We start from the raw sequence: 24,544 nt of genomic DNA, 5'->3' as shown, positions 1-24,544 counted from the left end.
GAGGCCAGTCCTGGAGTCTCTGCCACCTCACGTGGAGGAGGCGGGTCGCGGAAGGGGAAGGCAGTTGTGGGCAATCTGGCCGGCAGGGGAGGGCAGTTGTGGGTGATCAGGCCGGCAGGGGCATAGTTAGGGGGTGATCAGGCTGTCAGGCAGAAGCGGTTGGGTCAATCAGGCAGGAGAGCAGTTAGGAGCCAGCAGTCCCAGATTTTGAGAGGAATGTCCCAGATTGGAGAGGGTACAGGCCAGGCTGAGGGACACACTCCCTGTTGCATGAATTTTGTGCACTGGGCCTCTAGTATATATATATAAAAGTGACCATTACGACCAAACAACCAGAACAACCAGAACGACTGGCCACTATGACACGCACTGACTACCAGGGGTCAGACACTCAATGCAGGATCTTCCCCCTGGTGGTCAATGTGTTCCCACAGAGGGAGTGCCACTCACATGACAGACCCATCCTGGCAGCCCACCAGGTGGGCAGCAGCCTGTCTTGTTCCTATTCTTAGGTGAAATGGTTTTAGTTTTGCCCATTGAATATGATGTTGCCTGTAGGTTTGTCATATAAGGATTTTATTATGTTGAGGTATGATCCCTCTATTCCCACTTTGCTGACTGTTTTTATCAAGAAAGGGTGCTAGAGCCCTAACCAGTTTGGCTCAGTGGATAGAGTGTTGGCCTGCGGACTCAAGGGTCCCAGTTTCAATTCCTGGTCAAGGGTATGTACCTTGGTTGTGGGCATATCCCTAGTGGGGGATGTGCAGGAGGCAGCTGATTGATGTTTCTATCTCATCGATTTTTCTAACTCTCTCTCCCTCTACCTTCCTCTCTGTAAAAAATCAATAAAATATATTTTAAAAAAGAAAGGGTGCTAGATTTTATCAAATGCTTTTTCTGCATTGATTGATATGATTATGTGATTTTTGCCTCTCAATTTGTTTGTGTGATGTATCACATTTATTGATTTGTGGATATTGTACCATCCTTGCATCCCCAGAATAAATCCCAGTTGTTCATGGTGTATGATCTTTCTAATTTAATGATGGATCAAATTTGCTAGAATTTTGTTGAGAATTTTAGCATCTATGTTCATCAGGGACATTGGCCTGTAGTTCTCTTTCTTTGTGGTGTCTTTATCTGGTTTTAGAATTAGAGTAATGCTGACTTTATAGAAAGAGCTTGGAAGTGTGCCTTCCTCTTGAATTTTTTGGAATAGTCTGAGGAGGATAGGTTTTAGTTCTTCTTTGAATATTTGGTAGAACTCCCTTGTAGAGCCATCTGGACCAGGGGATTTGTTTGCTGGAAGATTTTGATTAGTGCTTCAACTTCATCGGTAGTTTTCAGCCTATTCAGGTTGTTTTATTCTTCTTGATTGAGTTTCAGAAGCTTGCAAATTTTTCTAAGAATATGTCCATTTCATCTAGGTTGCCCACTTTGTTGAATAGTATTCTTTTACAATCCTTTGTATTTCTGTGGGTTCTGTTGTTACTTCATTTTTTTTTTTTTTCTGATTTTGTTTATTTGAGTTTCCTGTCTTTGTTTCTTGGTGAGTGTGGCTAGAGTTTAATCAATCTTCTTTATCCTTTCAAAGGACAAGCTCTTGGTTTTATTGATCTTTTGTACTGTTTTTTGGGTCTCTATGTCATTTTTTTCTGCTCTGATCTTTATTATTTCCTTCCTTCTATTTACTCTTGGCTTTTCTTATTGCTCTCTTTCTAATTCTTTAAGTTGTAGGGTTAGATAATTATTACCATTTTATCTTTTTGTTTTGTTTTGTTTTTATTTTTTGAGGTAGGCCTGTAGAGCTATGAACCTCCCTCTCAGGACTGCTTTCACTTTGCCCCATTGATTTTCGATTGTTATGTATTCATTGTCATTTGTTACCAGGAATATTTTTATTTTTTCTTTGATCTCTTTGGTAATGCAATCATTGTTTAATAGCATGCTATTTAGCTTCCAAGTGTTTTATTTTTTTCATTGTTTTTATTGTAGTGATTTGTATAGATTGCTTTGGGTAGTATGGACTTTGTGATCTTTAGGTAGTATGAACTTTATGCCATTTTGATCTGAGAAGATGCTTTATATTATTTCTATCTTCTTGAATTTGAAGAGGCTTTGCCTGTGTCCCAATATGTGGTCTATCTTTGAAAATGTCATGTGCACTTGAGAAGAATGTATATTCTGTAGCTTTGTATATTCTGAAGATATCAATTAATTCCATCTGATCGGGTGAGTCATTTAGGATTGGTATTTCTTTGCTGATTTTTTGTTTAGAAGATTTATCCAGTGGTGTCAATGGGGTACTAAAGTCCCCTACTATGATTGTATTGCTCTCTATCTCTCCCTTGATATCTTCCAGAGGTTTTTTTTATGTATTTGGGTGCTCCTGTATTGGGTGCATATATGTTTATCACAGTCATATCCTCTTGTTTAATTGCTCCCTTTAGTATTATGAAGTGAACCTCCTTATCTCTTGTTATGGTCTTCACTTTGAGGTCTAATTTGTCAGATATAAGTATTGCTACTCCAGCTTTTTGTAATTTCCATTCACCTGAATTTTTTTTTTTTCCAATTTTTTCACTATCAGTCTGCATGAGTCCTTTGTTCTGAGGTGGGTCTCTTGTAGACAGCAAATATATGGGTCATGTTTTCTCATCCATTCAGCCTACCCTATGGCTTTTGATGGGAGCATTTAATCCATTTACATTTAAGGTTATTATTGATAGGTATTTGTTTATCGCCATTTTTATTCTTTATGCCTGTGTTTCTTCTACCCTTCCTATTTCTTCTTTTTTATAGCAGTCCCTTTAGCATTTCTTGCATTGTGGCTTGGTGGTAATAAATTCCCTTAGCCCTTTTTTTGTCTATGAAGCTCCTTATTTCACCATCAATTTTGAATGATAGCCTAGCTGGGTATAGTATTCTTGGATTCAGTCCCTTGCTTTGCATCCCTTTGCATCATTCCTTTCTGGCCTGATGTGTTTCTGTTGAGAAATCAGTTGATAGTCTAATAGGAGATCCCTTATAGGTAACTTTCTGTCTCTCTTTGGCAGCCTTTAAGATTCTTACTTTGTCGTTGGTGTTTGCCAATTTAATTATGGTGTGTCTTGGTGTGGGTCTTTTTGAGTTAATCTTGTTTGGGACTCTTATACTTCTTGGACTTGTGTGAATTTTTTCTTTACAATATCATTGAAGTTTTCTATCATTATTTCTCCAAACTGGTTTTCTATTCCTTGTTCTATTTCCTCTCCATCTGGCACTCTTATTATGTGGATGTTGTTTTGTTTTGTGTTGTCCCAAAGCTTCCTTAGGCTCTCCTCCTGTTTTTTTAATTTTTTTTTTCCAGTTGCTGCTCTGCTTGGGTATTTTTTCCTATCTTGTCTTCTAGCTCACTGATGTGGTTGTCAGCTTCTTCTAGTCTACTGTTGATAGTTTCCATTATGTTCTTTATTGAAGCTATGTCATTCATCATTTCCCACTGGTTCTTCTTCATTTCCTCTTGATTCTTACACATGTTGTTGAATTGGACTTCCATCCTTTTCAGCATCCTTATGACCATTGCTCTGAATCATTTTTCTGACAAATTACTTGCTTCTATTTCCTTTACTTCCTTTTCTTTCATACGGTGGCTGTTTATTTGTCTCCCCACTTTTTTGCTATTCCTCTGTGTTTTTTTCTATGTCACCCAGATTTTTTTGTTTGTCTTATATAGTAGATGTTTTGTGAGACCCAATGTTGCAATCTCTCAGGTCTCCTGGGCTGGGTATTCTAGGGATGCCCCTTCCTTGGGATATTTGGATTATCTTGGTGTAGTTGGGTCTTGACTGTTATTGTCCCATTTGTGTATGAAGTCTCCTCTCAGGGTGTCTGGTTATGTGGCTCACACTCTACCACATTGACTGAAAATCACAAAATACAACTCAATAAACCCAACACAGAAGGAACAAAACATGAATGTATTCACAACACCAATAACCCCAATAAAAGTGACCACCAGAGCAAAGAGCATTAGGAGAGAGAAAAGAGAGCAAAAATGATGTTGAGAAAAGGAAAAAAGGTAAGAGAGAAAAGAAAAAAGGTGGAGAAAAATATACATATATGTGGAGAAAACTCCACAAAACAAACAAATAAACCAAAAATTGCAAACAACAAATATCCATCAAAAAGGGGGAGACAGAATCTGTGGAATCAGAGCTTATTTCCAGAAAGTAAGGTAAAGGAATTGAATGAATAGGGGAATGGCCACAGTTCAGTATAGAGGAGGTGGAAAGATAATGAGTGGATAAGAATAAAAGTAAAAAACAAAATGATCAATAAATTAAAAAAAAATTAAAAGCCAAAAATAGAAAAAATATATTTTTCCTTTAATAATACCTATCTATATATTCATCCATTATTTTTGTAAAAGGAGAACAGAGGAGAGGGTAGACAGTCTTGAGTTTAGTGAGTGAAAATAATTAAGCAATTAGGAGAAGAGAGGAAGAGAGAAGGAAAAAAAACAAAAGCATAAACAGTTGGCTAGCAAAGAAAGAGAAAAGAGAAGAGCACATGGACTTGGACCAGGGAAGAGGAACTTATATGAGAAAGCCAACAGAGACCACAATAATAATAACGCATCAAGAAAGCAGATAAAGAAGATCAATTTTTACAAGGGGTAAAAAGAAGAGAGAAAAAGTAAAGTAGGAACAGAAGAGAAATAGGATAAAAAAAAAAAGGAGAAGTGAGAAAGAAAAGGGTTGCAAAAAAAAACTTGTTTTACCCATGGAGATATGAGCTCTTGTATTCTAAACTTAGATCTGCAAACAAATACTATATCAATAGTATACCTAGTATATATTTTACCTCTTTTTATAATTCCTCACCCAAGGATAGTTTTCCCCCATTGATTTCAGAGTGTGTCAGTGGAAAGGTAAGAGGGAGGGAGACAGAGAGAGAGAGACAGAGAGAGACAGAGAGACAGAGAGAGAGAGAGAGAGAGAGAGAGAGAGAGAGAGAGAGAGATGTGAAAGAGAAACATCAATCCGCTGCCTCCTGCATGCATCCCAAACAGGGCCAGGGATCGAACCTGCAACCCAGCTACATGACCTGACTAGAACTTGAACCCCTGACCTTTCAGCGCAGGGGGAAGATGTTCTAGCCCACTGAGCCACTCCTGCCAGACTTTTTGTTTGTTTGTTTGTTTTTTAATCTATAAATACCCTCCCAGCTGTTAACCATATTGTTTTTCAGTTCATCAGGTTTATTTTTCTTCCCCTTATTAAAGACCTGTTTGGAGCTTTAGGTAATACATCTACCACTGTATGCTCTTGCGTTAGCTTACTTGTCAAGCTATATTAAAAATGAAACCATAGCCTGGCCAGCATGACTCAGTGGTTGAGCAAAGAGCCAGGAGGTCATTGTTTGATTCTCAGTCAGGGCACATGACTGGGTTAAGGCTAGATCCCCAGTAGGGGGCATGCAGAAGGCAACTGATCAATGATTCTCTCTCATCATTGATGTTTCTCTCTCTCTCTCCCTTTCCCTTCCTTTCTCTGAAATCAATTTAAATTTATTTTAAAAAAAAGGAAAAAAATGAAACCATAGGCAGCAAAATCTCAAACATCTCTTCTAACAATATGTTTATGGATACATTTCTTAGGGCAAAGGGAACTAAGGAGAAAATAAACAAATGGGACTACATCAAAATTAAAAGCTTCTACACAGCAAAAGAAACTATCAAGAAAATGAAAAGGGAGCCCACTGCATGGGAGAACATATTTGATATATCTGACAAAGGTTTAGTATCCAAAATACATAAGGAACTTGTACAACTTAACAAAATGAAAACAAACAATCCAATTAAAAAATGGGCAAAGGACATAAATAGTCACTTCTCCAAAACTGACATACAGATGGTCAAGAAACATATGAAAAAAAGGTTCAAAGTAACTGATCATCAGAGAGATGCAAATTAAAATGACAATGAGGTATCACCTCACACCTGTCAGAATGGCTACCATCAACAGATCACAAATAACAAGTGCTAGCGAGGATGTAGAGAAAAGGGAACCCTAGTACACTGCTGTGGGAATGCAGACTGGTGCAGACACTATGAAAAACACTATGGTGTTTCCTCAAAATATTAAATATGGAACTGTCATTTGAACCAGTCATCCCACTTCTCGAATATATCCTAAGAAACCTGAAACACCAAGCAGAAAGAATACATGTACCCTTATGTTCATAGCAGCACAGTTTACAATAGCTAAGATTTGGAAACAGCACAAGTGCCCATCAGTAGATGAGTAGGCAAAAAAGCAGTGGTACATTTATACCATGGAATACTATGCAGCAGTAAAAAAAGAAGGCTCTCTTACTGTTTGAGACAGTATGGAGGGACCTGGAAATATTATGCTAAGTGAAATAAGCCAGTCAGAGAAAGACAAGTATCACATGATATTAGTTGTATATGGAATCCAATGAATAAAATAAACTGATGAACAAAATAGATCCCAAGATATAGAAGCATGTTATAAACTGTGGAATCTCAGAGGGCAGGTGGGGGAGGGTGGGTGGGTGGAAAGAGATCAACCAACAAACTTGTTCATATATGCATAAGCTATGGACACAGCCAATAGGATGGTGAAGGCTTAGGGTGTGGAGAGGGGTTAGAAGAGGTCAATGGAGGAAAAGGGGAAACATATGTACCTAGAGTCCCGGTGCATGAAATTCGTGCATGGGGGGGTGGTGTCCCTCAGCCCAGCCTGCACCCTCTCCAATCTGGGACCCCCTCAAGGGATGTCTGACTGAATGACTGAATGCCCGTTTATTGGATTTACTGTTATGTAAATCTAATAACATTCACCCAGAATTGGCAGTTGGGCATCCCTCTCATAATCCAGGACTGCTGGCTCCCAACCGCTCATCTGCCTGCCTGTCTGATTGCCCCTAACTGCTTCTGCCTGCCAGCCTGATCACCCCCTAACCATTCCCCTGCCAGCCTGATTGATGGCTAACTGCTCCCCTGCTGGCCCAATTGCCCCTAACTGCCCTCCCCTGCCGGCCTGATCAACCCTAACTGCCCTCCCCTGCAGGCCTTATCCCCCCCAACTGCCCTCCCCTGCAGGCCTGACACCCCAACTGCCCTCCCTTGCAGGCTTTGTCCCTCCAAACTGCCCTCCCCTTCTGGCCTGGTCACCCCTAACTGCCCTCCCCTGCTGGCCTGGTCTATAACTTCCCTCCCCTAACTGCCCTTCCTTGCTGGACCAGTCACCCCTAACTGCCCTCCCTTGCCAGCCTGGTCGCCCATAACTGCCCTCCCCTGCTGGCCTGATGGCCCCTAACTGCCCTCCCTTGAAGGCCTTGTCCCTCCCAACTGCCCTCCCCTGCAGACCTTGTCCCTCCCAACTGCCCTCCCCTGCAGACCTTGTCCCTCCCAACTGCCCTCCCCTGCTGGCCTGATCACCCACAACTGCCCTACCCTGCCAGCCATCTTGTGGTGGCCATCTTGTGTCCACATGGGGGTGGCCATCTTTGACCACATGGGGCCAGCCATCTTATCAATTTGCATATTAGGCTTTTATTATAGGAGATACTTTCAACAGTAAAGATTTTTTAAAATGTAGCTTTCAGCTCTTTCTACAATAAGAGCTTTAAGAGAAAAAATAGACATAATTTAGACTTGCTCCCTACATTTACAAAACCATTTTAGTTCCTTTCATCCATAGAATCCTTTACTATAGCTAATATTTTCTATGCCTTATTACCTGCAATTAAGCACAGGGAAAAATCCAGGACAGAAATGAATAATTAACTCAAAATTTGGAAATAATAAATATTATTTCATTTTATTTTGCTTACATTTATGAAGGGATATACAAACCTCAGAAAGATATAAATAAATATCAGAACACATATGTTCTTCATAAAAATTTGAAGAGAGTAAAAATGATTTTACTTTTTCCTAAGAGCAAGTTCTCTGTTTGCCATGATAGAACCTGCTGAAAAGGATGTTTTCTCGTCAATGTTTTATTTGCGAGAAAGAGAGAAGTAACATTTTATTATCCCAAAGACTTAGAGTAAAAGAAATATCACTAAGCAAAAAATGAATTAACTGATACTATGCAAACCCCAAAGAGCATTTTACAAGTAGAAGCAGGTACAGCACCAATTATCTTATTATCTCAACCTACTCTCTGGGTGAATAATCTAAAAGCCTAAAATTAGAGTTGATATGTGATTTCTTGGCTTCATTTGCAAAATGGAGTCATTTTCTTTTTTTGTGAATGCCATAAACCCATGTTATATTGTTTAAGAGGAACAGACCTTATTTTGTTATGGTATTTTTCTCTTTTTTGTCCCCCAGGTCAAAGGACCTTTTTTTTTCTTAATTAGTCTTGTTGAAAATTGATGTAACACACCGTGTGTCTGAATGATTTGCGAAGGTCCTAAGTACCATTTGAGTAGAGGCTTTTTGGCATGTCGTTTGTTAAGAGACCAGTTCTGGAGAAGGTCCTTCCACTGACCAGATGTGTCATATTGAAACAGATTGAGGGCCTGCCAAAACACCATTTGCTGCCAGCACTGTATATTGCAGGGGTGCTCACCACCCTGTTACCATATTTTTGCATGTCTTAACATTGCATAAGTAGGCAGCTGTTCTGTATTTAGAATATAAATGAGTCACAAGCTTGCTTTCCCTGGAGGATTTACCTGGAAGAGGGAACCACAAACCTCTTCTCATATCCCCTGCCAGAATGTCACATTGAAATGCACACTTCTCAGCTCATTCAAAAGCAAATCCTTAAGCAAATAAATCACACCTTTCCTGCCAGTTAGACTAGGGAACCTTGCTAAAATGGAACACATTTCCTTAGCAGTGAAAGCTGCAAATTAATCAGTTTATAAACTGAGAGCAAGCAATTTGTGCTGAACAGTTTCTTACTGCTCCTTCAATAGGAGACAAGGTTCTCTAATCTCATAAAGAGTCCTGACTTCATTAAGATGGAAAACCCTGTTAGAGGAGGTTTTGCAAGAGACAAGAAAAGCCCTAAAGTCACTCAGTTATCTCTCTGCAGTTATTCTCAGGACAGGGGACTTCTATTTATTTGGAGAGTGACAATGAGCCTGGATACATGGCCCAAGCAAGAAGCAGAGTGATGCCCAGCTGCAGTGGCTCAGTGGTTGAGCATTGACCTATGAACAGGGAGGTCACAGTTCAATTCCGGTCAGAGCACGTGCCTGAGTTGTGGGCTCCATCCCCAGTAGGGGGCATGCAGGAAGCAGTGGATCAATGATTCTCTCTCATCATTGATGCTTTTCTCTCTGTCTCTCTCTCTCTCCCTTCCTCTCTGAAATCATATATATATATATATATATATATATATATATATATATATATATGGCAAAGTGCTGAAGTGGGCCTCATTACAGGACACCAAAGCTGGTTGGTCTAATCCACATTTACAGCAGGTGATTTAAATAACAGGCTAGCACAAGCTGATTAATTTTTATTCCAAATAGCTTGGCCAATATATACGTATACACATACATGTGCATACCTCTACAGTATATGTGTGTATAATATGTATCCTATATAATAAAAGGGTAATATACAAATTGACCCTAATGGGGGAACGACCAGTTCCTATGATGCACAGTGACCACCAGGGAGCAGACGCTCAACACAGGAGCTGCCCCCTGGTGGTCAGTGCACTTCCACAGGGAAGCACCACTCAGCCAGAAACTGGCTCATGGCTGGCCAGCACAGCAGCGCTAAGGATGTCTGGCTAATGGCTTAGACCCACTCCCCGCCAGGGAGCGGGCTTAAGTGGGCAGGTGGACATCCCCTGAGGGGTCCCAGACTGTGAGAAGGCACAGGCCAAGCTGAGGGACTCCCCCCCCCCACCCGCCGGTTAGTACATGAATTTTCGTGCACCGGGCCTCTAGTATGTGTATATGTGTATATGTATGTATGCTATATATACATAAACACACATCTATATTTGTGTGAGTATATATATTTGTTTTACCCATAGGCCCACTTAGGAAGCACACTTGTCAGTGTTGGAATATCAAAGAATAAAAAAGTCAAGGAAGTTAGGGAAAAGAGAGGCAGCTGAGGTATGTGATATATTAACTGTTATCAACTATTTTTGTGAATGTTTGCCTTTATTTGCTAAATAAACTCAGCATCCTGCAATCGAATAGGACCAAGTTATTTCTCCAGGCTTTTCAGGTTGCCAGCAGAAGGAAAGTGCACACAGATAGATAGGTGACATTTGGAGAGCCAGACATGCCAGATTTTCAGAGGTTACAGCAGAGGTCCAACCTGCTGTTCTCCTAATGAAAGGAGGGGTATTCAGGCTGGCAAAACTGCTATAAGGGATATCTCTGCTCCGAATGCCACGCTGCCCAGATGTCGCTCGGCAGGTGGAGATGCAGAGAGAATGAAAATGTAGCCCTGTGTGTGTGGGTGCTAGTGTGTTGCAAGGGTGAACAATGAGTCTATCTTCTGAAGTGTAATGAAAACAATGTGGATCATGTCCATATTCATGTCAGGAGAAAGGCCTTTCTCAAAGATTTCTCACCCACGTCCCCACCCAGACAGATACGCCTTCATGTTCACAGACCATGTGCACACAGCTTGTTTCAGGGTTTTAAGTATAATTTGACCATTTATTTTAATATATTTATATACACATATGTATGTGTGCTTTTTAAATAGAAGATAGGATCATACTACATAAAGTTGTGTAGTTTGAGTTTTATTATGAATAATGTAATTATTTATGAACTATATCGTGAACATTTCTACCCTTTTTTCCTTAGACTTACCTTATTTTTAAGTCAGATTTTATAGCAAAGGTGCATTGTCACAGTTATTCATTTTCCTGTTGATGAACACTTAGGTTGACTCTAGGTTTTGTAAGTTGGGCATGATTACGTAGTCGTCACCCTGGTAACTTTTTTAGAACAAAGTAAGTGAGACTTTAAGTTACCTTTGTAAGACATGTGTCTGTTATTGAATTTTCTTTCACTACAATTGTTTTCCTTCAGTGTTACGAGATGACTTCCGGCAAAATCCCACCGACGTTGTGGTGGCAGCTGGAGAGCCTGCCATCCTGGAGTGCCAGCCCCCGCGAGGACACCCTGAACCCACCATCTACTGGAAGAAAGACAAAGTTCGAATTGATGACAAGGAAGAAAGAATAAGTGTGAGTGAAATTAAAATGAATGCCTAGAGAAACTGAATTTCAAGTCTTAAAATTGATATATTTTATTTTATTCTGTGAATAAAATTGTCAAACTGCATTTGAATACTAACTACCTTTTACACTGTATTGAAAGGACTGAAAAGGGGGAACCAAAAACAATAACTTTGGGATGAGGTTTCAAAGACAAAAATTAGGTAAATCAAGTGTACTTAATAGATCCAGAGACATAGAAGCATGTGGCAGACTGTGGAACCTCAGAGGCAAGGCTGGGGAGGGTAGGTGGGTGGGAAGAGATCAACCTAAGAACCTGTATGCATATACTAGTATGCATAACCCATGGTCACTGACAATAGGCTAGTAAAGGCTTGGGGGTACGCAGGTAGGGCTAGAAGGGTCAATGGGGGAAAAAGGGGAACATATGTAATACTTTCAACAATAAAGATTAAAAATAAATAAAGTAATAAAAATAAAAAATGAACAAAACAGTAAAAATAGAATTGCACCAACTTGACTATGTAAATATATATTTTCAGCTCAGTATTTTAGTCTCTGCTCTTTTTAAGATCTTCAAATGCATCTGTAGCTCATGTAGCATGTGATTGTTAAAGTATAAATGATGGCCATAAACCATATTAACTAGGGTATTTCTTTTTGCATCATTTTAAAAATTATAAAATGAAATAATTTGAGGTGATAAATATTCCAAGCACTATTGGTGATAAATAACCAAACTTTCATACATGAATTCATTTAAAAGTTTAGAGATATAAAGTAAAATGAAAATAATAATGACTGGCTGGTTCTGCAGTTTAGCCCTTATAGAAAAATAGTATATTTTTAAGGGAAACTAGTAATTAGGTGCATCAGTTTATTAATACTCAAAATAAAACACCCAGAAAATGGTAAAGTGGTAGATAAAGTAATAGCATACAATTATTTTATTTTTTCAGAGGGTCTACTCAAGATTTGTATATGAAGTTTGTGAAAACCAGTCTACTGAAATAATAGATAATGCCTCAACCTTCTGACATTATTTTAGTGTAATTTTTGAGAATTATACTGAGTATAATAATTGAGAATGAATATTTTAAAAATAATACCTCATTTAACTGAAAACAATGTTTCATTTCTATCAAAAGTCCCTATAGTCTGAGTGTCTATTATCTTAAAAAATATCTAATAAATACTTTTTTTTTCTTATGTGTACATTGTGATTACATCATAACACAGAACCAAATAAGCCATGTAGGAGATCACAACATGTATGTATGTTATTCTGTCTTGAACTCTGAAGATCTACATTGCCCTAGAGAACTTGTTTGCTAATGGTCTCTGCTAGAGTACCAAGTTATGAAATTGTGCTCCTGATGAAGGAATAAAATCAATGTTCAAGGGTTTCTAGCTCATGTTAGTATCATTTAGCTTTAGCTTTGTAACAAACCACCTCAAACACAGTGGCTTTTAGTAACCATTTTATTTAGACTACTAGAGGCCTGGTGCACAAAATTCGTGCATGGAGTGGGGGTTCCTCAGCCCAGTCTGCACCATCTCCCATCTGGGACCCCTTGGGGATTGTCCGACTGCTGGTTTAGGCCCGATCCCACATTGGGCCTAAACCGACAGTCGGACATCCCTCTCACAATCCGGGATGACTGGCACCTAACCACTTGCCTACCTGCCTGCCAGATTGCCCCTAAACCCTCTGCCTGCCAGCCTGATTGCCCCTATCTTGCCCCCTGCCAGCCTGATCACCCCTACCTTGCTCCCCTGCCTGCCTGATTGCCCCTAACCTCTCTGCCTGTTTGCCTAATCACCCCTAACTGCCTCTGCCTGCCTGCCTGCCTGATCACCCCTAACTACCCTCCCCTGGAGTCCTGATCTTGCTCCCAACTGTCCTCCTCTGCTGGCCTGATCTCATCCCCAACTACCCTCCCCTGCAAGCCTGATCTCGCCCCCAACCGCCCTCCCCAGCTGCCCTGATCACCCCTAACTGCCTCTGCCTTACCACCATGGCTTTGTCAGGAAGGAAGTTGGACATCTGGAAGATGGCCGGTCGACCCGGCCTAATTAGCATATTACCCTTTTATTAGTTTAGATAAATTATATAGGATAGGATTGCTTAAATGGGGTAGGGGGAAAGCCTTTTTCAGCAGGAGGAGATGATCTTGGCAGACAAAAACACATAACCCCTATATCTGGACTGATGGCCAGCCATATGCACTATACTGCCAAACCGGTCATTAAAAAATTGAATCACTTTCTTACACCTTACACCAAACAGTTGTTGCCCTTAAAACTCCTCCTCAAGTCCCCACCTTAGGTTCTGCCTTTGCAGTTCATCCAGAGTAGTTTCTTATTGGTCGGTTTCTATGCCAGTCAGCATCAAAAGCTCCGCCTCTTAGGCGGCAATTGGCTCCTCGCAATTACCCAGATTTGGTTCTGATTGGTTGGTTTCTATGCCAGTCAGCATCTCCAGGCCTGATCATTGAGTCGGGGCTGATCAGCAGCCATTGAGGCTGCTGGCGAGCGGGCTGAACTGCCGACCTCTGGGAGAGAGAGGCTTGGCTGCTGGCGAGGCCCGGAGAGAGAAGCAGGTTCTCTCTCCGGGCCTCGCCAGCAGCCATTACCACTGCTGATCAGCCCAGCCTCTCTCTCTCTCTCTGAGAGGTCAGCAATTCAGCCCGCTCGGCATGCTGCACATGCAGCCTGGCGTTTGGTCGAGCCTTTGGTCATTTTGGAGGTTATGGACATTGGCTCTTTATATATATATAGATAGATGATTCTGTGGGTAAACTGATAGCTCTTCACTCTGGCCCAGCATATTTGATGTTTGCTAGGCTTCCTCATGCTTCTGTGGCTTATTTAAAGATGTGCTGACAGCTGAATGATCTAGGATAACCTTACAACACATCTGGCAATTGACAGACTCTCAGCTGGGCATCTTCATCCCCTCATGGCCTCTAATTATCCATCAGGTTGATTCAGGCTGGTCCCCATGGTGGTCCCAAGGTTCCAGCTGCAGCAAGAGAAGGCAAGTCCCAATGTCCAAGCACTTTCCTTCTGGTGAAAAATTGTTTTAGTTTCATTGATCAAAACAGGCCATATTGCCAAATTCAGCCTCAAGGGGAGAAGAAATTGCCTCCATCATCATTTTTATAACATCGACTTCATTATGCTCTACTGTATATAACTGAGAACATGTTGAAAGTCTTCCCAGGTAAAAAGAAAATAAAGTAGGGGATTCCTTTCTATAACTTGACAGGTTTTAAAGCCAGAAATATCTCTAATGAGAACATAACTATATTAGTGTTGTTTGCCTATGAATTTAAAAATTAACAAAGAAAAAGAGCATGTTCTTATCTCATATCTCTTTAAAAACAGTCAGTCATTGTCAAGTGAAGACTGTTGGATTAGGGAAATAAAATAAAAAAATCACCAAAATTGTAAAAAAGAAACTATGAGTCAATGATAAACTTACTGAAAACCTAATTCTCCTTTAGCATCGTCTTTAACAAACACACATTTAAACAAGATTACATATGTTTATTAAGTCAATAAGTGCTTCTGACTTTAGACATCTAGAGAGAAGCTATTAAAAACGAATGTAACAACTCATAGGCATCATTCCAAAAATTTGAATTGTTTTTATCCATACCATTCTATTCTTCAAAAATTTTCTCATAATTAAAATTAAGATGAGACAAAGATAATACACACAATTTAAAAGTAAGCTCCAGGAAGGCAAGCATTTTTATATTTGGATTATTACTGAATCCCAAGTGCCTAGAAAACTGCCCAGCCTGTAGAGGTAGGTATTCAATAAATACTTGTGGAATCCCTCTGAGTCAGTTGGATTAATTTTATTATCCAAAGCAAATACCTGATGCTCCTTTATGATGACAAATGTCAATAGTGGTTCATCCGACCGAATCACAGAGTGAAGCCCAAACATTGGGATTTGATGGGGGCAGTCACAATACACAAAATAAGACCAGGCAGGAGATGAAGTCTTACCTTAAAGAACCATTCTATAGAAAGGGAATTAGGAGCTTATTTTGGAGGAGAATTTAAGAGAAAAAAGGACACATGCAGATGTCAAAATAGTGGGAGAGTTTTGAGTCCTAGCTCCAGAGCTATTTCCTTTAGGAAAGACAAACGTGCTTAATTATTCAAAATTATTTATTAGTGATGTTTCCTTTCCATTCTTTTTCTCTCTTTTTGATTGTTATTTTAACAGATCCGTGGTGGAAAACTGATGATCTCCAATACCAGGAAAAGTGATGCAGGGATGTATACCTGTGTTGGCACCAATATGGTGGGAGAAAGAGACAGTGATCCAGCAGAGCTGACTGTTTTTGGTAAAACTCTCTTTTAATTACAAATCACTATTTGTATCATTTTCCCCTTTGTTTTTAAGTGTTTTTTATTACTACTAAACACAGGCCATATAGAGACAGTTTTTTATGACTTATAGTAACCAGTGACAGGCTGGAATTGTCCATTTTTTTGTGTTTTGTTTCTGTCTCCAAGATGAATCTTTGATGAATCTTTGATGAAAAAGAAAACATTTGAAATGTTAATCCACCTACTCTATTCTCGTATTTATACAGGTTTGCCTTTCATCATAATATAAATAATTGTACTTTTTCAAAATCTATTTGAGATATTATATCCTAAAGTTTATCACTTATTCTACTATGATGCATTTAACAAGTTATGTGCAAGACAAAGGGTGTTTTTCTTTTAAGTTAGAGATTGTAATACAAAGACGTTTCACTTTTTTTCTACTTTAAAAATTTCAAATTGAGGTATTTGGAATTTTAGCTGATTATTGAAAGACTAGAAAGAAAATTAGAAAGAAAAAAACTATTTCGTTATGATATTTATGTTTCTTCAACTTTAAGGACCAAAGGACTCTTTAGCTGAAGTTTTAATTTATCAGTTAAAACCTGACAGATATGTATCACAGAAATAGTGGAGAAAGCATTAAGGAGAAAGTTGTGGATAATAAAGACGGCCAAGTAAACAAAAGTAAGAGAAATACTACAGGGCAGCTGTGGAATATTGTAAGAAAAAATGACGGAAAACAAGAATTCTAAAGATACTAGAAAATGAAACATTCCTTTAGAAGACAACAAAATCCCATTCAAATCTCCGTATGGGGATATATATTATGTATATACACACTCACAAATGCACACATGCACGCACATATGTATATGCACACATGTACTTAAACATATTTACATGTATGAATATCTGTATCTTAATAAAAAATTCACTATTGCAAATATATGTGATTTTCTTTCCAACATAAAAGAGATAATTGTGATTTTTTAAAGTACTTTTTGTGTACCAGTAAAAGAGACTCCTGGTTCTATGCACAATATGTCTTTTTTTTTTTTTTTTTGCCATTATTCCAGAACACCCTGAGGGTAGCAACTGAATCCTGAAGAAGTCCCTAAAGAGACTTCTCTTTAGTTTGGGAAGTGCCACCCCATGGGGTAACAGAGTGCCATAATGCCAAAACCGGCCCTGTTATGCTTGCAGTTCCATTTTTAGGATCAGGGTGTGCTCTGTCAATATGCACCAGAGTGCAAGCACCTCTCTTCAATCACTCTGAGTACAAGTAATCTCTGGTAATACTCCTTGCAGATATTAAGCAGCTTGAAGTCCAAAATGACAAAACCAGGAGAAATCTCATCATCCATGAAAGGAATTGAAGAGTAAAATAAAATTATTCAAAGTATGCAAGTAAATTGCTGTCCTGCAGAGCACAGACAAGCATCCGTTTTTTCGTTAAATTTCATGCAGTCACCTATGAGTCCCAAAACGTCTTCCTCTCTGTAATGAATAAAATGCAGTTTTGTTTGGCAATATACAAAATTAGTGGTCACTGAGCATGAGCAGTGAAAACCCACAAGAAACACTCATGCTATTTTTCCATAACTACCACAGCTTTGGATCACAAAAATGTTGCATTACAGCAGTATTTACTGCCTTCAGAAGGAATTTGAAAGTGTTTATTCTCATTACCTGAGCAATTAGACTTACCAAACTGTGATTGTGTTATAAAATATTTACCTAAAGATGTGATGAGAAGTATAGGAGATCCCTAAACATGTCAGGAGTTACAGGGTGACTTCTAAATTATTTTGAAAATAGCTATAAACCAAAGAGATTGAATTTGTCTAGAGGCAGTTTCGCTGGAAGAATTGATTTAGGAAGCTGAGAAACATTTATCTGATGGTGTAAACTAGTCAGAACTGACCTAAGGGGTTACAAGTACAATATTAAGTTGTGGGGGAAAACTAAAATTCCATTATTGATAAGAAAAAAACACACACATCCAAACCAAGAAATAAAAGATAAAAACAGTAATGATGGTCTAACCAAGGATGTGACAAGTACTGCCTGAGATTCCCCAATTCTTAGAGAAAATAAAATAACTAGTGTGCTCTGTATAATGAGACCTTCTTTATTTTATTTTGGTGCTTTTGCATCCAGGATAATTTTACTTTTAAACCTCTTTATATTTCATCATTGTTAGAATTATCATCTCTGATCTAAGTTTAGAAAAGCAAAACTGGTTACATTCTCTCCCTCCTCTCTCTCAACTTTATTTTCATGTATTAGAAATTCTTCTTTTAAAAAAATTCTGGCTCTTTCCCTGGCTGGTGTCTCTCAGTGGTTAGAGCATTGACCTGGTCCAGGGCATGTACCTGGGATGCAGGTTTGATCGCAGGCCCAGTCGGGGTGCATGCGAGAAACATTCCATCGATGTGTCTCTCACATCAATGTTTCTTTCTTCCTTCCTCTCTTTCTCTCTCTCTTTCTCCCTTCCATTCTCTCTCCTTAAAAAGAAAAAAAAAAAGTCAATGGAAAAAATATTCTCAGGGGAAGATTATCAAGAACAACCAAAAATCTGGCTAATATAACCACTGTAGTTATAAGGAAGTTTTTAAATATCCTTTGCAACCCCATATTTACTTTAAGATGTGTAATACAGAAAAAGTAACTGATAATATTTAATTGTTCCAAAATATGATTCACTTATAAATGGCAAGAAAAACAATTAAAAGAATAAAGGGGGGATGAGGACAAATATGTGATACCTTAATCAATAAAGAAATTTAAAAAAATAATAAAATACAATATTAAAAAATAATAAAATAAAATAAAGGGTCTTTGCTAATATAATACCCATCTGCAAATATTTTGATTCTCTATTAAGTGGTCTTGGACTTAGATCTTTTGTAGCTTGAAAATTGCAACTTATATTTTAAAGATCTTCCCTTTAGACAAAGATATGATCAATGTAATGTAATGTTCAAAATGTTACCATAGCATACTCCATGAATCATTTACTCTGTTTGTTCTCCTTTAATGTAAAATGATATCCTAGTTAAGTAGGAGGTACCAAGTCTGAAAATTATAAATAGGCATCATAGTGTAAATGCTAAAATAGATAGGAGGGTTTAGATATCTTCATAAAGAATACTCCCCCCATGACTGGTATGACTCCGTTGGTTGGACCATCATTTCATACATCAAAAGGTGGTGAGTTCAATTTCTGGTTAGGGCATATACTTAGATTGTGGGTTTCATCCCCCATCAGGGCACCTGCGGGCGGCAGGAGATTGTTGTCTCTCTCTCTCTCCCTTCCTATATCTAAAATGAATTTAAGAAATAGAATACTCCATAGCAATTTACATATGTCAATTAAATTCCCAAGATCCTGACCCTGCCAGTGTGGCTCAGTGATTGAGCATCGACCCGTGAACCAGGAGGTCATGGTTCATTTCCCCAGTCAGGGCACATTCTTAAGGTGTAGATTCAATTCCCAGTAGGGGGAGTGCAGAAGGCCTTTGATGGATGATTCTCTCTCATCATTGATGCTTCTCTCTCTCTATCCCTCTCTGAAATCAATTAAAAAACACACAAAAACATAAATTCACAAGATTCTGAAGACAGAGAAACTAGAGTTAAATTATATAATTAAGTTTATAACAATGGTTAGGTTTGGGATATCTGTTATCCAAAATTTAACCGGTATTAAAATACAACCAAAAATTTTTCCAAATGATTTTTAAATGTTTATCAAAGTAATACATGAAAAATATTTTATATGTCACATTTCTAACAGACCCCAGAAGTATTATAAAACTAATAATGAAAAAAAAGAAAAAATTTGCCCCACCTTACTTTCCAACACACACACACACACACACACACGCACACATACACACACATACACACACACACGCACACACCTCATCTTTAAACATTCTTGCAAGCCTCATTTTAAACATTTCTTCTGGGATTTATTCCCTTACTTTTAAATATGTACTTATTCCACGACTGTATACATTATTTTGATTTCCTATTTTGGAAAATGATGATTTGCCCTGCTTCTATCCCCTGACCCACCTTCTATCCTCCACTTTCCCTTCTGTTGGTCCTTCCAGTATAATGACTTCAGAAACATTGGTTATAGTAATATTCAGAATTTGAATTATTGTAACCATGCAAATATAGACTGTGAGCTGTGTTATGTTATGATGGCATTTTTTTCTGGTACAAATGTGTTCTCCTTTGAGTTAGTAATAATTTTTCTTTTACTTATGTTTGTCTACACCTATCATGAATTCTTTTTGCAATTTCTACAGAATGTTTAAATTCCTCTAAATTGTTATTTAGGTATGAAGTCCACCCTGACTGGGCTGGGTGCTCCTTAGGCCTCTCCACAAACGTCATCCTCATATCTCTCTTCCCTTTGCTCTGTCAATGGATGCGCGTCTTTCTGCATCCTGTGAGTTTTTCTTGGGTAACTTCTATATTCAGAAATGTTTCTCCTTCTTTCTACATAACTTGAGCCTAGAGCTCATTACACATCAAATGCCTTTATTCCATCCAAAATTTAATTGATACTTTGGCTGCTTATAGAATTCTAGTTTAAAAAACAGATATTTTTGCTCTTAATATTAAAGCGCACCTCCAATATTATTCAGCTTCCACTGCTGCTATTGAGAAGACTACTCTGCTTCTGATCCCCATGTGACCAGTTTTCCTTTTGTTCTTCTAGTACTGTCTTTTTATCCCAGCGTTCTAAATGCTTCAATACTGTGCCTTGCTTTGGCACTTTTTTTAATTTTAGTGGATAGACACCTGGTAAGCAATCTCAGTCACAAAACTCTTTATCCAAATAAGTCAAGGTAATATCCTATCCATTTTTTTCTATTCCATTTTTCTGTCAAATGTGTATTTACTAATTAGATGATAAACCTTCTAGGCCTTTCTTTTCTCTAATTCTCCCCTATTTATGTCATCTTGTTCTTGTTTCATGGATGTTTTAACCTCTCTTATTTCTCAGGATTTTAAAAACACTATTCTATTTTTTAAATAAAATTTACTTGTGAATCTTTCCTGCTTTTGTTTCTTCTGAGTTTCTTCTTCCCACCCCACCCTGCATTGTTCAGTCTTTCATACTGGAGGCTTTCTTCAAATGTCAAGTTATCTATTGTTCATTTGTGTTTCATTGCTGTTCACTAAGAACACTTGGAAATTTTGTCAGCCGATGACTATCAAGGTAGGATGATCATATTGGGAACTAGCCAAATTATTGGGGCTGAGGACACAGGTTTGGGCTGGTAGTGTTAATTTTCAGTTATTGTATAAGAAATAATAGTTGATGGCCTAAGTATAGTTGAGCTACCCAGAGACAAATCTGTGAGGGAAGATATCTCACAGCCAACCCTTAGGAAATATCTAAGTGTTATTTATAAACGATGGCCTTCATTTAAGAATTCTAAACATAGGCTGTTAAAACCCAGGTGATTGTTGGGAACAATATAGTTTAAACAGTGTTTACCTGCAACCTTTAAAACAGCAAAATATTTTATATCTAGTCACTTATTTAACAAATATCTCTTGAGCACCTACTATGTGTCAAAACCCTGTTTCAGTGTGATGAGATAAATAGACATGTACCTTGCTGTCAGTGGGCCTCTCCTGTTATCAGCAATAACTTAAAACTTTGCCTCTAAAACAAGCTGAGAGAAGCATTTTATTTTCTCTTGAGAACATTTACTTATGTTTATTTTTACTTCATAGGACGATTTCTCTTATAAAAAGAAAATTCTTGGCAAGAAAAGAAATTAATGCAGCCAGGACTTAGTTAATCACATTCAGACAGACTGATAATTATCATTCAGTTTGTTCCAGAAGGGCTCATAATTTCACACTAAATAGCTCTCATAACACATGTTCTTTTATATATGCCCAGTTAAATAAGAGGAGACATAGGAGGGCAGACCATCTGACTTCCCAAGTTACTAGGTACTGCAGGGTGGTAGTTCCTCCTGGGTCAGCTGAAGTTAAAACAAGGTTTACAAGCAGTGATCAGCTCTAATGTATTTTTATTGCATATCCTTGGTCTTATAGGACTTAAAGGACTCTACCTATGTAATTATTTCCATAACAATACTTTATAATGACGAGCAAAGTTTATTTTAAAATTGTAAAGGTTATTCTAGTATAGTTGTCACAGCACTGACATTGACAATTTTACAGCCAAATTCAATGACTGAATATGCTTAAAAGAGAAATCTGTCCACTGGGAACTTAATTTTTTCATTGTAGCATGTAAGTAAGAAACTTAAGAGATCATGCGACCACATTTTAGATTCATAGTATTGTGTATTATATTGAATATTTTTCTTTCTATTATTTATATAATTACAATGAAACTTAGTATTTGATTTTATAACAGCCACATACAAAGTAAGATTTGCCAGAATACCAATTTGGACCTAAATTGACCTGCCTACTTGAGAGCTGTGCTTTACATAGTACCACACTGCAAACAACACTGCTGTCTCTAGGGAGATTAACTTTGTAAGCAAGTTATGCAGGTGATTCAAAGCCAGTTAATCTCGCATAAAAAATGTTAATTGCATTGGCAAAGACATTGCCTCTGATCACTCCATGGCTATATAATTAGGGACCTGGCCATTCAGAGGGACTCTAATCTAATTGATAAGCAGTCAGCAAACAGCCCTTGAGATTTCTAGCCCTGTTTTTCAATGTGATCAGACATAAGGTGATAACATGGAAAAATCAGTGACCTTATGACCTTATTTTGACATGCCTTAAAATGTTCTGTTCATTATACAGTAGTTCAAGATGTTTCATATATATGTATTTTAATTGTGCAGAGCTTCCTGGGATACAAACTCCATTGGGCATTAGTGGGTATTAAATGTGATCATTTATCAATTTACTGTATGATTCTCATATGAACTTAAATTCTTATATGAACTTAAGTCTTCTAAGTTTACATTTGTTTGCAGATGATTTTGATACAAAGCAGTAAAACCCAAGATATTTCCTTGTAATTTTTATAAAGTGTCTGAAAGGGTCGTGGCTTGTGTTTTGTTTATTGTAATAGTAGCCACTACAAAGACAAAGCACTTAAAGTACATTTCTGCCTGTACAACTTTTTAAGTATTTAATATTTATGTTCCTGATTCTCAAAATTTCTGGAAATAAAATCTAGACAAAGGAACTGGAAAATAAATAATAGATCATGTTAGAGTTTTTAACATATAATTTCTGTAGGCAGTTAAAATTGCAAATTAGGTAAACGTAGTATGATTATCAGAAAACAATTGGAATAATGAGTAGTATGATTTAGAGATAATTGTTGTAATGGGTGGTATGGAAATTCTCAGACTAACACTTCAAAAGTTGTGACCAAAATCCAATGTGTTAGTAAATGTCACTGTTATTTTGTTGGAAGGCACAACCTAATATATTCAGGTATAAAACCCATCTGAATGTACGATGCATATGCAAATCACTTTCATCTGGGTTATTCTTTGTATTTTCTTTTTTTTTTAAATTAATTGAATTACATTTCTACCATGAGCCAATGTTAGGTTTCCAAAAATTCTATACCACAAACTCTCCTGTGGTTTTCCAGTTGCTAGGCAACTAGACTCTGCTTGAGGGCAGAAGAGAATAGAGCAGGTTCCTTGCAATGTCCTCCATCCCTGCTGAGTTCATCAGAACAGCATCAGGGAATCCTATATCTTGCTTCTTCCTGAAATTACAAATTAGGTGCTTCCACGTGTCTCCATAAAAACAATGTGACTTAGAACACGTATGATAACTAAAATGCCCTCAAGGATCCTGATGGTGTCCCCTGGATGAAGAGACAAGTTTAGGTTTGTGACAAGTCTAATGTGAAATTTGCCCTTCCGATTATATGAAACTGTTGTCATTTTGTGACTGATAGCATGTTAAAGGAAACATACAAAATCTTTGAATGAAAGTATGCATGTGTGTTGTTTTTTTCCAATATTTTGTATTGATTTTTTTACAGAGAGGAAGAGAAAGGGATAGAGGGAAAAATCGATGAGAGAGAAGCATCGATCAGCTGCCTCCTGCACACTCCCTAGTGGGGATGTGCCCGCAACCAAGGCACATGCCCTTGACCGGAATCGAACCCGGGACCCTTCAGTCCCCAGGCCGATGCTCTATCCACTGAGCAAAACCGGCTAGGGCTGCATGTGTGTTTTAATGGAACCAGTCTCACATGCCATTATGCAACTTACTTTATAGTCAGCATCATGCCATGAAAATTTTCCATGATGACATGATAAAGAGATAAATAGATAGCTTTTAACATTACAATGATTTACTAGTGTTTTTAATGTATGAATTTGCCACAATTTATCCTAAAATTTTCCATTTTCCAAGACTGTAATAATGATCATATGTAGTTCTTATTTTTTGTTGCATTTATCAATTATCAAGTTATTGTTCTGTATTTGTACTGTTGGCAAGAGATTATTTTGATTCTTCTCCAATATGCATACTTCCCTTCTTTTTTCTTATTAATTAGTAATGTCTATCTTGTTCCTGATTTTCATAGGCATAACTTTAGTATATTACTTTAAAAATAATTTTTGCATTTAATTTCTGATAAAATATCTTCATCATGCTTAAGAAGTTTCTTTAGATTTTATCTTTATTTAGATTTTGTAATCTAAGAACTTTTCTATACCTACAAAAATGATCATATTTTTCTTTCCCCTTGTATTATATAAGAAGTCTCCTTTATCCTATTAATTAAGACTGCATTTGATGTCAAGTACAAAAACCTGAGTAACAATGGCTTATGTGTAAAAGGTTTATTTTTGTCATATTTACCATTTCTGAAATGAAAGGATCTGCACATACATACATGCACATACACACATACCATATCCATACTTTACCTGAAAGTTTGTGCCAATTGCTAAATAGAAACTTGAGAATCTTTCTAGACCTTGCTTCTTCAG

At 37.8% G+C, this 24,544-nt stretch overlaps 1 protein-coding gene across 1 annotated transcript in view; it reads left to right on the top strand.

The window, feature by feature from the left end:
* The window catches only part of ROBO2 (roundabout guidance receptor 2), a 744,230-nt gene that overhangs the window by 489,551 nt on the left and 230,135 nt on the right, over positions 1–24,544 (top strand). The window contains exons 3-4 of the mRNA XM_054710136.1: positions 11,041–11,198; positions 15,436–15,556. Coding sequence (XP_054566111.1) covers positions 11,041–11,198; positions 15,436–15,556 — 279 coding nt within the window. The remainder of the gene's footprint in view (positions 1–11,040; positions 11,199–15,435; positions 15,557–24,544) is intronic.

This window comes from Eptesicus fuscus, chromosome 3 (genome assembly GCF_027574615.1).
Source record: "Eptesicus fuscus isolate TK198812 chromosome 3, DD_ASM_mEF_20220401, whole genome shotgun sequence".
In the NCBI taxonomy this organism is placed as follows: domain Eukaryota; kingdom Metazoa; phylum Chordata; class Mammalia; order Chiroptera; family Vespertilionidae; genus Eptesicus; species Eptesicus fuscus.
The sequence above is the reverse complement of the archived record's forward strand: the minus strand, read 5'-3'. Positions and strand labels throughout refer to the sequence as shown.